At 39.6% G+C, this 12,615-nt stretch overlaps 1 protein-coding gene across 3 annotated transcripts in view; it reads right to left on the bottom strand.

Annotated features, from left to right (window-relative positions):
• The window catches only part of stan (Protocadherin-like wing polarity protein stan), a 102,534-nt gene that overhangs the window by 42,441 nt on the left and 47,478 nt on the right, over positions 1-12,615 (bottom strand). For all 3 annotated transcript variants that reach the window (XM_065226385.1, XM_065226384.1, XM_065226383.1), the window contains exon 2: positions 6,092-8,022. In XM_065226385.1, coding sequence (XP_065082457.1) covers positions 6,092-7,959 — 1,868 coding nt within the window. In that variant the 5' untranslated portion in view covers positions 7,960-8,022. The remainder of the gene's footprint in view (positions 1-6,091; positions 8,023-12,615) is intronic.

Genomic DNA, 12,615 nt, shown 5'->3' with positions numbered 1-12,615 from the left:
CAGATTCCAGTAGACATCGGGAACGGTTGGACCACCGGATAGGTTCTGGCGACCCTCAGAAATGTCTTGATTGCAGTTGCAGTGGACATCAAGAACGGTTTGACCACAGAATTGGTTCCGGCGGACATCAGGAAGGGCTTGATCACAGGCTGGATTCCGGAGATCAGGAACGGCTTGGTCACTGAATTGGTTTCGGTGGATATCGAGAACGGTTTGACCACCGGATTGGTTCCGGCGGACATCAGGAAAGGCTTGATCGCAGGCTGGATTCCAGCAGAGATCAGGAACGGCTTGGCCACTGAATTGGTTTCGGTGGACATCGAGAACGGTTTGACCACCGGATTGGTTCCGGTGGACATCAGGAATGGCTTGACCACCGGACGGATTCCGGTAGACATCACGAAGAGCTTGACCACCGGTTGGATTGTGGCGGACATCTGGAATGGCTTAACCACCGAACTGGTTTCGGCGGACATAGAGAATGGCTTGACCACCGGACAGATTCCAGTAGACATCGGGAACGGTTGGACCACCGGATAGGTTCTGGCGACCCTCAGGAATGTCTTGATTACTGGAAGGATTCCAGCAGACATTGGGTAATGCATCAACACCGGATGGTTTCCGGCGGGGATACAATTCAAGACCGGTCTGGTTCCAGTCGAGGTTAGAATTGTTTGCGGCACTTCACCAGCTGCGACGGACTTCAGTTCGATGGCTTGAAAGTCGTCTTGGAATAGCTTCGGATTGACTTCGGTTGTTTAGGGAGGTTTAAACGGTTTCGGTTTTACATCCATGACTTGAGGTGAGTCCTTATTGACATGGCACGCGGTTGGTTCACTTGCCACTTGACTTTTACGACCTTGGCTGAACACTCGACGTAACGGTCCTCTGTCAATCCACGAGCAAGATAGTTTGGCTTGCACGCAGAGTTGAGCTTAACATCGTCAGCTTCGGTTGGAACTTCATCTTCAATCGTACACGGTAGGTCACGAGATGTGCTTGTCAGCTTGGTTCCAGTATACCGTACTCGGCCGTACTGGCAGGTGAAGGTGGTGTGCTGATCAGTGTTCCGGCGAATTCGGTTGAATCATCGACTAGCCGGACCTCGGTCGGTCCACAATGGGAGTTCAACGGCATAATCATGGGTTTCGCCTTCAAGAGTTCGGTTGGATTATTCACTTCACGTGACGGCTTTACGGAATGAATCAGGTTAGGCTTCTTGATCGATTTCGTTTCGGTGGATTGATTCACAATCGTCTTCACATCGACGGTTTGGATCGGGTACGCCATACGCTGCGGTGGCAACTTTATCGTCAATAACGTACATGCAGTTCCATAATGTGTGGAATCAGAACGGACTGTTCCGTAATTCGAGTCAATGGTTGACTTTGGACGATCCGAGCGTATGGTTTGTTTGTGGTCGGTGATGGTGTTCGGTGTTGGTGGTGCCTGATATCGGTAGTTGGAAAGGCAAGCAGCAATGTTTCCACCAGTATACAGGCCTCGGTATAGAGATCATCGAACGCAGGTAGTCCTCATCCTGCTCATTAGACTGATGTAAATTTTGAAATTTTCGCTGCACAGTGCTTAAACGGTTCCAAATTGGGTCCTGTTAGGCCTCCCAAAATTTGAACTACTTTAGAACTACTGACTTGGCACAAACCATTTCAAGTTTATATAGGAATTACTATGGGAAAACTTATGTTTTTGTTCATATCTATCTAACAATTCACCACGTCACTTTGCTTTTAAAAACGATAGCAGTTGCTCAGCTACAACTTGGTTGAAAACTACTTTTCAATCAAATGTAACACAAGACGGCAACGTTGCATGTCGTATAACAGCCTCACAGTGGGCTGTCGCTTATAGCTCAATCTCAAGGCTGTCGTAGGAAAAAGAAAGCGACAGCCGTTGAAATACTGTCATGAGGCGGTACTTTTGGTATGCCTGTGTCATACTGCAAAATACAGTGTTGCCCACAGATCAGCTGCTTGATCATGCCATAAGATTATCAATCTCTTAAACAGTTAATAACAATTTAATTTAACATTTGGCTGAGGGGCGACCCCGGCGTAGTGGTTAACATCCATACCTCTCACGCCAAAGTCACGAGTTCAAATCTCACCCCCGGAAAAGTCACGAATGACCCAAGAGTGTTGAAGTGACTATAATAATAATAAAAAAAAAAAAAAAAAAAACATTTGGCTGAAAAACGATATTCCGTAAAGTTGTAGCTTAGAAAATTTCCCGTAAGAACAGTTGTAGAAACTTACGAAAAAGCAATATGGAAAATGGGCAGTAGACAATGAACAAAATGTTTGGTTTTCCCATAGTAATTTCCATATAAACTTGGAATAGTTTGTGCCAAGTCAGTTTCTTACCAAATGAGTTTAAATGTTGGGAGGCTAATCAGGACCTGATTTGAAACCGTTTGAGCACTGTGGAGCGAAAATTTCAAATTTTGCATCAGTCTACTGTTCATCATATCTCTCTGCAGAGATGGCGGTCCTAATGCTGTTGTGCAACCATTGATACTCCTGGTAGTTGGTTCCTAGCGTATCTGTTGCACAACACCGGATGCATGGTAATATCGGTTTCTTGCACTTCCTTCAGGATTCGCGTTACCTTCTCCTTTACTAAGCCGCGAAGAAGTACGATCAACCTTTCCACATCGGTCATCTTTGGAACGCGTAGTAAACTATCACACGCATGCGATTCACTTTTCGGGATATTGATTTTCGCGAACGCACTCACTCATACGATATACTTCTTCTTTCCTTTATTTAACGTCGGTCTCTGTTCCGCAATCTAGTGCCAATCACCGACGGACATCGATTGCCATCCATTGACGACAATCGAATGTGCAGGAAGGCAGCTTCCACACCTGCGTAGGATATCGCACCCATTCACAATACACATGGGCCGGGACCAACGGCTTTACTTCCCTTCCGAAGGAAGACGTGACCAGAGATTTTTATGCCTCAGAAAAATCCCACCGACCTCGGCTGGGATTGAACCCAGACCCATTGGGGTGTTAGAAAGCAGTCACGCTTACCACTACACCACCGGCGCCGGCTCATACGATATACGATTCCCTTTTTTTGTATACTTCGCACACGACTGTCATCGGCAGCAGTGGAAGTAGTTTTGTTTGTTTGCCACTTTGCGAGCGTAGCACGTCCGTTCCTTTCGTTTCGGCTTCGTTCCAATTGGTAGGAACATCTATGGGTAAAACTTTCACGGCAAAAGCTTCTTGGCTCGTGATCTGGCTCGAAGGACCAAATTATGTTCGGACTGGGAGGGAACCTTCCCTTTTCATAGTGGACTGTATCGGCAGGGTGGTGGAGGAAGCAAGCGTCGATCGGAAATCAACTCGTAAGGACTCTCAAAAGAGCTGCTCCAAACCAGGGATGTGTGCAGAATAAACTTGATCGGGACGGCTACGCTAGGTAACAACTGTTTATTCTCTCCTCTTTCTCTCTACAAATTCTGCTTCTACTGCTGCTGATGTTTGCTGGTGCTTGGTCGGAAAAGAACTCTATTTTGCACAGACAGATTTTCCTTTATTTAACGTCGGTCTCTGTTCCGCAATCTAGTGCCAATCACCCACGGACCTCTCTTTTGCACGGTGATGCATGCCTCTTTTAAAGCGGCGAGCGATGATGTGGTCATCGCTGATTGGTGGATGTTGTAGCCTATTGATGCTCTCCTTCTTCGCTGCGTGTTGGTGGTGTTCGTAACAGTTGACTTTCGGCGGAGACGGAACAGCCGGTATGATCCCAATTTTCTCGAAGCATCTTAAAGCTGGGTTTAGACAGGGCAAGTCAATTGATCAAGTCAGTTGAATTCAACTGACTTGAACGCGAATTGAACGTGTAAACCATGCCATTCAACTGACTTGATCAACTCGCTTGAATTGAAACAAGTTGAAACACGCTCAACTTTTCAAGCCAATTGAATTCAACTGAGTTGATCATTTGACTTGCCTAATCTAAACCCAGCTTAAGAGTTCACAATTTTTCTTAATTTACGATTATAGATATTTAAACTGCTACAGAAAGTCTGAACTAAAGTCATGGGAAATGCTATTAAGATCTGAAATTCTCCAAAGATCTCTAGATCTAACTTTTCTGAGGTGCTTAGAACTTCTTAAAAAATTGCACAATATCCCTCAAGGTTTTCTATATTTTCAAGTTCGCTTAACACCTGTGATGTGCTCTGAAATTCTAGGAACTTAATAAAAGTTCCTGAAAATTTTCGGATGTTAAAAGAACCGATTTGAGGATCTTAAAGCTTCCAGTTAGTTCCCCATAATTTCAGTGTGTTAATTTCCCTTATGTTACCGTAGTTTGTTTATGGAGCTTCACTGAAATTATCAGCCTTTTCTTTCATTCATCAGAACTTCTTCAAAGTTCCTACAATTGTTGTGAAGTTAATGGGACTGCAATGAAGATCTCTAATGTTTCATAAAGTTAATTACGAACTTGAAATAAATCAATTAATGTTTTCCTTAATCCAGGCACTTTGAAAATTTTCAATATCTTGAACTTGTACATGGAATACAAAGCTACAAAACATTGAATATTTTTAGATCTTGGACTTACTCAGATTAAGTACGTTTTTTAACTTTATTAAAGTGAGAAATTAAGTAAGTGCTAAAATTAAAGTTTTTTTTGCTTTATTATAGAGACTTTCAGCCTGTAGCTGGTTCGTCTCTTTGAAGGATTAGGGCTCCTGAGGGGGTCCCGGATAGAGAAAATAAATAAATTACATAGTGTTTGTTACAGAGTTTAAGTATCTCAGAGTTCTGTGTCGATTGGTTTAACAGTAAGGAAGGTGAACGAAGTTGTGGTTAATTTCCTAGAGAGAGGGTCAATGTCCGTAGCTTGCGGGGTTGTCATCGTTGTTCTTCCGTTTGATATGTCATTTAGAGAGCTGGTGTTGTCCAAGTGCCGTCGTTTGTCCGTTGTCGTGTCATTGTTCGTTGCGGGGTTCTACGTATATTGATATTTATTTATTTATTTATTTGTCGTCAATCAGTGTAGACCGTTTTACAATTGTTGTCTTAAGTGCTATTTTTACAATTTTGTCTTTGTTTATATTTTTTATAATATGTCTTAAGAAAAAGTTAAAACATTACTTCTAGTTGACGTTATGCGACGAATTAAAATATTGGTTTAATTTAGTTTTTGTCATTGTAAAGTCAATGTTATCGCAGTGCTTATTATATGTATCCAGCATTTGGTTCAAGGGTCCAAATTTGGCATAATTCGTACGATGACGATTTGTAGCAAATATATTTCTGTTTCGTAAATGCCTAGATGGTGTATATAAATTTAAGGATGACAATAGTTCTATTGAATCAATTCGATGTGATACGATATCGTTTACGAAAGAATAGCCTGTGTCTTTAAGGAAGTCGAGAAGTGATCTTTCCCTGTCTGGGTCATTGGATAGTGCGTCTCTGATGCTGAGACCGATACCATATTGGTCTCGGAGGTTTTGATGTGCAGGGCAATTTATTATGAGATGCTCAACTGACATTTTGGTTGAGCACCCCATACATTGCTTGTGGAATCCATCACGGGATCCGAGATCGTGTGATTATAAAGTAGTTTCTTTGAAACTTACTGCCATGCCTTAAAAACGTTTGGGTAAATTACTGTTGTTTTTGATCTTCCAGAAAAAGCTTATTTAGAACGCATTTTAAAAATTTTATCCGTTAAAGTTCTGGAAAACCTGGAAAACCCAGGAAATTTTATTTATAAAAATGTGCAGACACCCTGTAGATAGAGAAAGACGATTAAACGTCACAAAGCAAACAATGATCAATCTTGAAATAAATTCACGCTAAAAAAGTTGAAAATAGTGACTGATTACAAGAAAAAGTAACTTTAGTGACATGACCTTAAAAAAGAGACTTTTTAGTGACTGGCTTGAAAAAAGTGACCAAGTCACTAAAAAGTGACTCACAACGCAACGCAAATTATGCAAAATAATGCCAGTATATGTTAAAATGTCAAGATAAACTAAAAATAAAGGTTCCTCCTTTCAATTGGGAAGTATTAACCCGCATAGAAGAGAAACTTACCTTATGGCAGCATTATTTCCTTGATCCGCATCCGTAGCTTGAATGTGTGCAATAACATTATTTTCGTTCGTCCATTCGTCCTCACTAACTTGCACCGTGTACGTCCTTTCACTAAATTGTGGATAGTTATCATTGTCGTCGAGAACTTTCACCAAAACTGTTGCAGTTGCAGATCGTCGTTCCATTTGAGGTGTTGCCATATCAGTTGCTGTTGTGATAATCGTGTACATTTCCGATGTTTCACGATCCAAAGCACTGCGCGTAGATATTGTACCACTTCGTGCATCGATACGGAATGTTTGTTCGTCCTGTTCAGCTGTCGTAGCACCATCGCCGCTGATACTAACAATTGAGTATTCAATATCTGCATTTTTACCGATATCCTGATCGGTTGCTCTGATGGTAATTACCGTAGATCCAACACTTGTTCCTTCTCGAATGCTAGCTTGAAATTCCTCGGATTCGAAAGTAGGAGTATGATCATTGCAATCTAGAACATTCACCTGAAGCGTAGTTGTGCCGGATCGTGGCGGAAAACTGTCATCAGTTGCAACCACACGGAAGTAATGGACATCCATTAATTCTCGATCGAGACTCGCTGCTGTTGTTACTATACCAGTTCTTGAATCAACTTTGAACATGGATTGCGAGCGTGAATCTAACAATGAAATCATGGAGTAAACAACAGGCGAATCTTCCGGATCACGTGCCCGAACAGTGGTGACAGTCGCTCCAGGAGGTTGCTCTTCAGTACAGGATGCTACGTAAAGTGCTTGCTCGAAATATGGACTTTGATTTCGCAGTTCACGCTTGACACGTTTCGCAATGTCCGTATCATTCAACTCCTGATGATGGTAGACAATTTTTAGACGATGATCTGCATCTATTATGTCTTTGCGATTACATCTAACATTGAAAGTAATGGCTACTTTCCATAACGACTCCGCTATGCATAGGTCATCGCTGGCTACCAAGTCACCTGATTGCGGTTCAATTTTGAAACGTTCATCGTTCACGTCCAAATATTTGACTGTGCAATATTGAAGAACAGTTTTCGGTAAAAATGAATTTATTGAATTGATGTACTGAGACTTTTTGAGACAAATTTTATTCCATTTGTCTGTTGTGTGAATAGCGTAGGAAGCATAGGTTTCCGAAATCCATTGCCGTGCATCGTTGATCTTACGATGTATGCGTTGGTCGGACGGTTCCACTAGACCACGCTTTTTGCGGACTATAATATTATGGCGGTAAGCGTTCCTTTCTGTGCTGTCGAACAGGATATCGCCATCTTGGAAGGAAGTGTAGTTGGTAATCGATCTCTTCAACCATGGATATTCAAGGTAGTAATTGTGGAGATTACTACCCATGTATTCACCGTACAGGCGATAGTAGTTTTCTTCGATGGTTCGCTTGCGTCTTCTGTTATATCCAGTATCATCTTCTTCGAAAAAATGTCTAAAACTTTCTGCTACGGCATCGTCTGTACAATTGGTCCCAGCGATAAATATTCGCAATGGCAAGCTATAATAATCTATACTTCGAAGCCTATTTGAGGTAGAGTCTACGTAAAATGTAAACAAGTTAGGGTAGTAAATTCCATCGCATGTCAGTCGTTTTCTCAGACGAATTTGTCCGCTGTGCGGATCTACTTTGAGCAAATGGTGAACAAAATGTGCAGATTTATGTGTGTTAATTTTGTAGTGCCTTTCAGATCCTAGTTTATAAACGGAAGCGTTAAACACTATTCTATCCGATTCGTCATTTTCACCAACAATGACCATGTAACCGCTGACACATCGCCAAAAGGATATTACTTGAACGACTAACAGTGCCAACGATGCTATTCGTGTTGCCGGTAGCTTCATTTTACGCTCGTAGTTCGAATGGCTTTTTAAATTGTCGAAGAATTATGTCATCGTGATGAGATCCTGAAAAGACAAATGGAAATTGAGAATTAATGCAATGTAAACTATAGAAGCGTTTAACTAGTCTGAATGTCTAGGACAAACACCCATCATGCAACACATCAGAATTCAAAAACAAGATCCTGGTCGAAATAGAACATATCGAGTGTCCCAGACTACATTGGTCACATCCACTCCAGAGAGTGGCCAGTTTCAAGCTAGAGCCACACCTCATTGTGCGACATGAGAACTCTAAAACAAGCTCATTGCCTGTCACATTAAGAACCCAAGACAATATTGGCCAACACCTGGAGATGTCTCGGATATCCCCTGGGACGTTGCTTGAATTTTGATTAAGTAAGAAGAGTCAGATCTCACCATTGCATTGGCGGATATATTCAGGTTTTTTTAGAGTTACCCACTGTTTTAGGTTGCTGTCTCGGTTGTGCTCTTCATACTATACACATATAGTGGTGTATGACGAAGAAAAGCAGATACACGACGGACTAGCTCGGAGCCTTATCTAATACCTGAAATTTAGAGATCTATAAGCCCCTAAATCTTGAGATTTCTGTTTTTGAAACTGTGATTTTTTAAACTTTATTATTGAGATTTTTTGCCAACGGGCTGGTTTATCTCAAGGTGAAATTGCGAAGTGTGATATGAATGAGGACTCTTTAAACAAACCTTTGCTTCTAACAATTTTACGGATTTCCAATTTGTTTAAATTTTCCACAAATTTTTTTAATGATTAAGGATCTTATTTAGCGGAATTTTGATTACAACATGATTTCAAAATCATATGATTAAAAGATTTCATAAACAACGCTGGTTTAATAACTCTTATTATTAAAAAGACTGACTGTTGAAGTTCATAGAAACTCCCTAAAGTTCGTAGAACTTCCCTGAAGGGTTCATTGAAGTTTGTATTGCCTGAATTTCATGGGATTTTCGAAGGACTTTTTTTAAGATCTTAGGACTTCCCTCAAGTTCGGAGTTTTTTTTAAATTCATAGGAATATATGAGGACCCTAAATTTAGAAGAGCTTCCCTGAAGTTCATAAGGCTTTAAATAATATCGAAGGGTTTTCCAAAAGTTTGTGGGTCTTTCCTTAATTTCTTGGAAATTCTCTGAAGTTTGGAGAGCTCCCATTAATTTCGTAGGACTACATGTAGTTCAATCGACTTCTCGGAAGTTCTAGGAACTTTTTCGAGCTTGGAGAACTATGTTAAGTTCAGAGGACTTCCCAAGAGTATTGAAGACTTCTCTGAAGCTCGGAAAAATCCATAAGTGTCATAGGATTATCCTTAAGTTTTAAGCAATGCCTAAGTCGTAGAAGTTACATTAAATCTGTAGAAAATTCTGTAAAATTCGTAGTTATTCCCCAAAGATTAAAGAACTTCCCTGAAGTTCGTAAGACTTCTCTGAAATTTGTAGAACTTCGTCGAAGGTCATCACAGTAGTTCACAGGATTTTCCTGAAACTTGTAAGAATTTCCCGAATTTTGCTGAACTTGCATGAAGTTCAAAGGCCTTATCTGAAGTTTTTAGAAATAGAACTTTTTTATTGAACATGTTGAACAGGTACTTCAAAGTAGTTACGCGTCGGCACTGCTTAAGTCTGCTATCAATTAAGCACAAATCATACCTGCAATTGATTCGAGAAAAAAAAAAATAAAAATAAATACAAAATATATTTACTAAATTCTCAGGGTAAATTTTGTTCATCAATGTTTAGTTGTGTGAAAGATTTAGTTTGAACTAAATGGTTAGTTTTGACCTGATTATAAAAAGAAACTTTGACATACATAAAATTTAAAACCTATTTAAATTATACAAACAAGATTATTTTCCTGGTGGACTTATGAATTCCTGGTTTTTTTCCCAGTTTTCCTGGTGAAAATAAATTCCTGCCTTTTTCCCGGCCTTCCTGGTTTTCCTGGTTTACTTACCACCTTGGTATTTTCTTCAACTAGTTTTTATCAACAAATATGCGTGCTCCAAAAAATCTACTTTCATGATCGGTTCAGCTATGTCCATTCTACAAAATTCAATCACATTGTGCGTGCTCTAAAAAATCTAATATCAAGCATCGATTCAGTCATATTTTTCAAATGAAGGGGTAGCAAATCAAGTTTGTAGAGCAGCTAAATAAAAATGTGCATGAATATACGTATTTTTGTGAATTTTAACTCGTTTTTCTCAATTGGACGTGCTCAAAAAAAATCTACTTTCACGCATCGGTTCAGCCAGATCTATTTTTCAAAATCCAATCATATTTTTTGAAGGGCAGTCCTATAGAATTGAAAAAAAAACACGTATGTAAGATACACTGGAGTCGCTTTTTACACGGGTGATACGTCCCGCGTAAAAAAAAACCGCGTTAATTCCGGAATCCGCGTAAATTCCGAAATCCGCGTAAAAAAAGATCGCGTAAAAAGCGATTCTAGTGTATTATGATAAACCGCGTAAATTCTGAAATCCGCGTAAAAAAAAAAACCAAAAACCAAATATACTAGGGGAAATGACGGCTTCGGCATGCCAGACTATTTTCGGCAACCCAAATTGAAACACTATTTTCACTGGATTTTCTTACGAAAACACTTCGCTGAATGCATGCAAACCATTCTTTATGCTTTCAGCTTCAATTTGACTATATTTTTACCACTGAGAAAAAGCAATCTAGCAAGGTTTTCTTGAAATGAAACACACGCACTACAAATTGTAGCTGATTTCGAGTTGCCGATAATAGAACAGCAGATTTACATGCAGTTCAAATGGAACGGTTGCCGAAGAAAAACTGGTTGCCGACAATACTCGCTCTCACTAGAGAAGATTGGAGCTTTGTAAAAGCGTTTCAAAACAGTTTTTGACAATTCTTTCGACTGAAATTGTTAGAGCAGCTGGCAGCAAAAGATTGTAAACAAACCAATACTGCATATGTGTGCGTTCCTTAGAGAAAAAGGCTATAGAAAGAAGATCGCTGCTTAGGTTGCCGAGAATACGTAAATTCCCCTATATCATCAATACAGTTCACTCTTTGATTTTCCATACATCATACATTTTGCAATTATTATAACGTACATCGGGGCAAGTGGGACCTAAGATTTGATACAATAATTATTATTTTTAATTTTTAAAAGCTTAGTAATTACAGAGTGGCCAGTGAATTTTCATTTTGAAATGGCCAGTTTTTCCATGTTTTAATCTTAAAAATTTCCCGGTTGTTAATATTCAACAAAAAACAAAAAAGTTCTGAGCACAATTCCAAAATTATTCTGACATGAGGTCCTTAGAAATTGTTAGATGAATTTGGAGGCATTTTTGTGCAGAAGAATGCAAGCTCTAGATTAAATTCTTTGGTAATTCTAAAAGATTCCAAAAAAGAGTTGAGAAAAAAAAACAAGGTAAATTCCTCTGATGAGATTTGTATGGAGATCGTGAGGAAAATGGCAGATGAATTTTAAGAAGAATTCCAAGAGAATTATGATGAGGATTCAACAAGAAACAGAGTTCACGGATTTGACGGATTTCACAAATATTTGTTTCCAAAGTCCAGCATTAATATTTTATTTTAATGCCCATGCACTTTACATCTGAAATTGAAACGAAACAAATCAATTGGAAATATTGCTGAGTGATTAAATTCAAATTAAAATAATAATAGAGCAAGACATTCATTTGGTAAAGAATCACTCTGTTTTAATGGATAATTCTGATTTTTTTTTTTGGGTATTAAGCTGGAGCTGCGTGACAGCTTAGGTTTCAAGACTTGACCCATTTGAATAAATGTTGCTTCTATCTTTGACAATACAGCAGAAGGACTAGCTGATTCCGTGTGTATTGTTTTAAGATACTTACGGAAAAAAATGCTGTGACGTGTGCGCGTAGATACATCCGCGTAGTAAACCGATTGAGTAAGTTAATCCGTTTCGAACGAAATATCTAAATTATGTAAGTTACGAAAACGCGAATTCCGAAAGCCGTGCCAGGCAACCGAAGCGAGAAAAAAGGGTTATTATCATTTAAAGAGTGCCACCAAAATAAATGTGATAGCCTATGTTGGCAAGTTGATTAATTTTGGTTTCCTCCCGAGATATTCTACTTTTTACAGCTCAAAGCTCAGCTATCAAATTAGTTAATTTAAAGAACGTATCAATCATTTCAAGATTTCGCGACCGTACCGAACAAATTCTATACTACATACGCTCAAAAGCGCTTGACAAGCTCTACCGAATTGTGTATCACTTCTGCGTAAGCTCCGTAGACGTAGGCGCGTTGGTTCCGACAGCCGCCAAAGGTTTAACCTGCACCAAAACCGCTTAAGGAACGACCTCGAGTCAGTAAAACCGTTTAGAGCTAAACATCTAAATTACGTAAGATACGAAAATCGCACAAATTACGAACGACGCGCGAGACAGCCGTAGAGAAAAAACAGCTTATTAAAAAATAAATGTGATAGCCTATGTTGGCAAGTTGATTTATTTTGGTATCCTCCCTAGATATTCCACTTATTTTACTATTGAACTTTGTTTCAATTTAGTTATTTTACCGCACGTATCAATCATTTCAAAATTTCGTGACCGTACCGAACGCGAATCACTTCTGCGTAAGCTCC

This window comes from Ochlerotatus camptorhynchus, unplaced genomic scaffold (genome assembly GCF_037179485.1).
Source record: "Ochlerotatus camptorhynchus isolate MF236.1 unplaced genomic scaffold, CSIRO-AGI_Acam_v1.1 ptg000250l, whole genome shotgun sequence".
NCBI classification, from domain to species: domain Eukaryota; kingdom Metazoa; phylum Arthropoda; class Insecta; order Diptera; family Culicidae; genus Ochlerotatus; species Ochlerotatus camptorhynchus.
The sequence above is the reverse complement of the archived record's forward strand: the minus strand, read 5'-3'. Positions and strand labels throughout refer to the sequence as shown.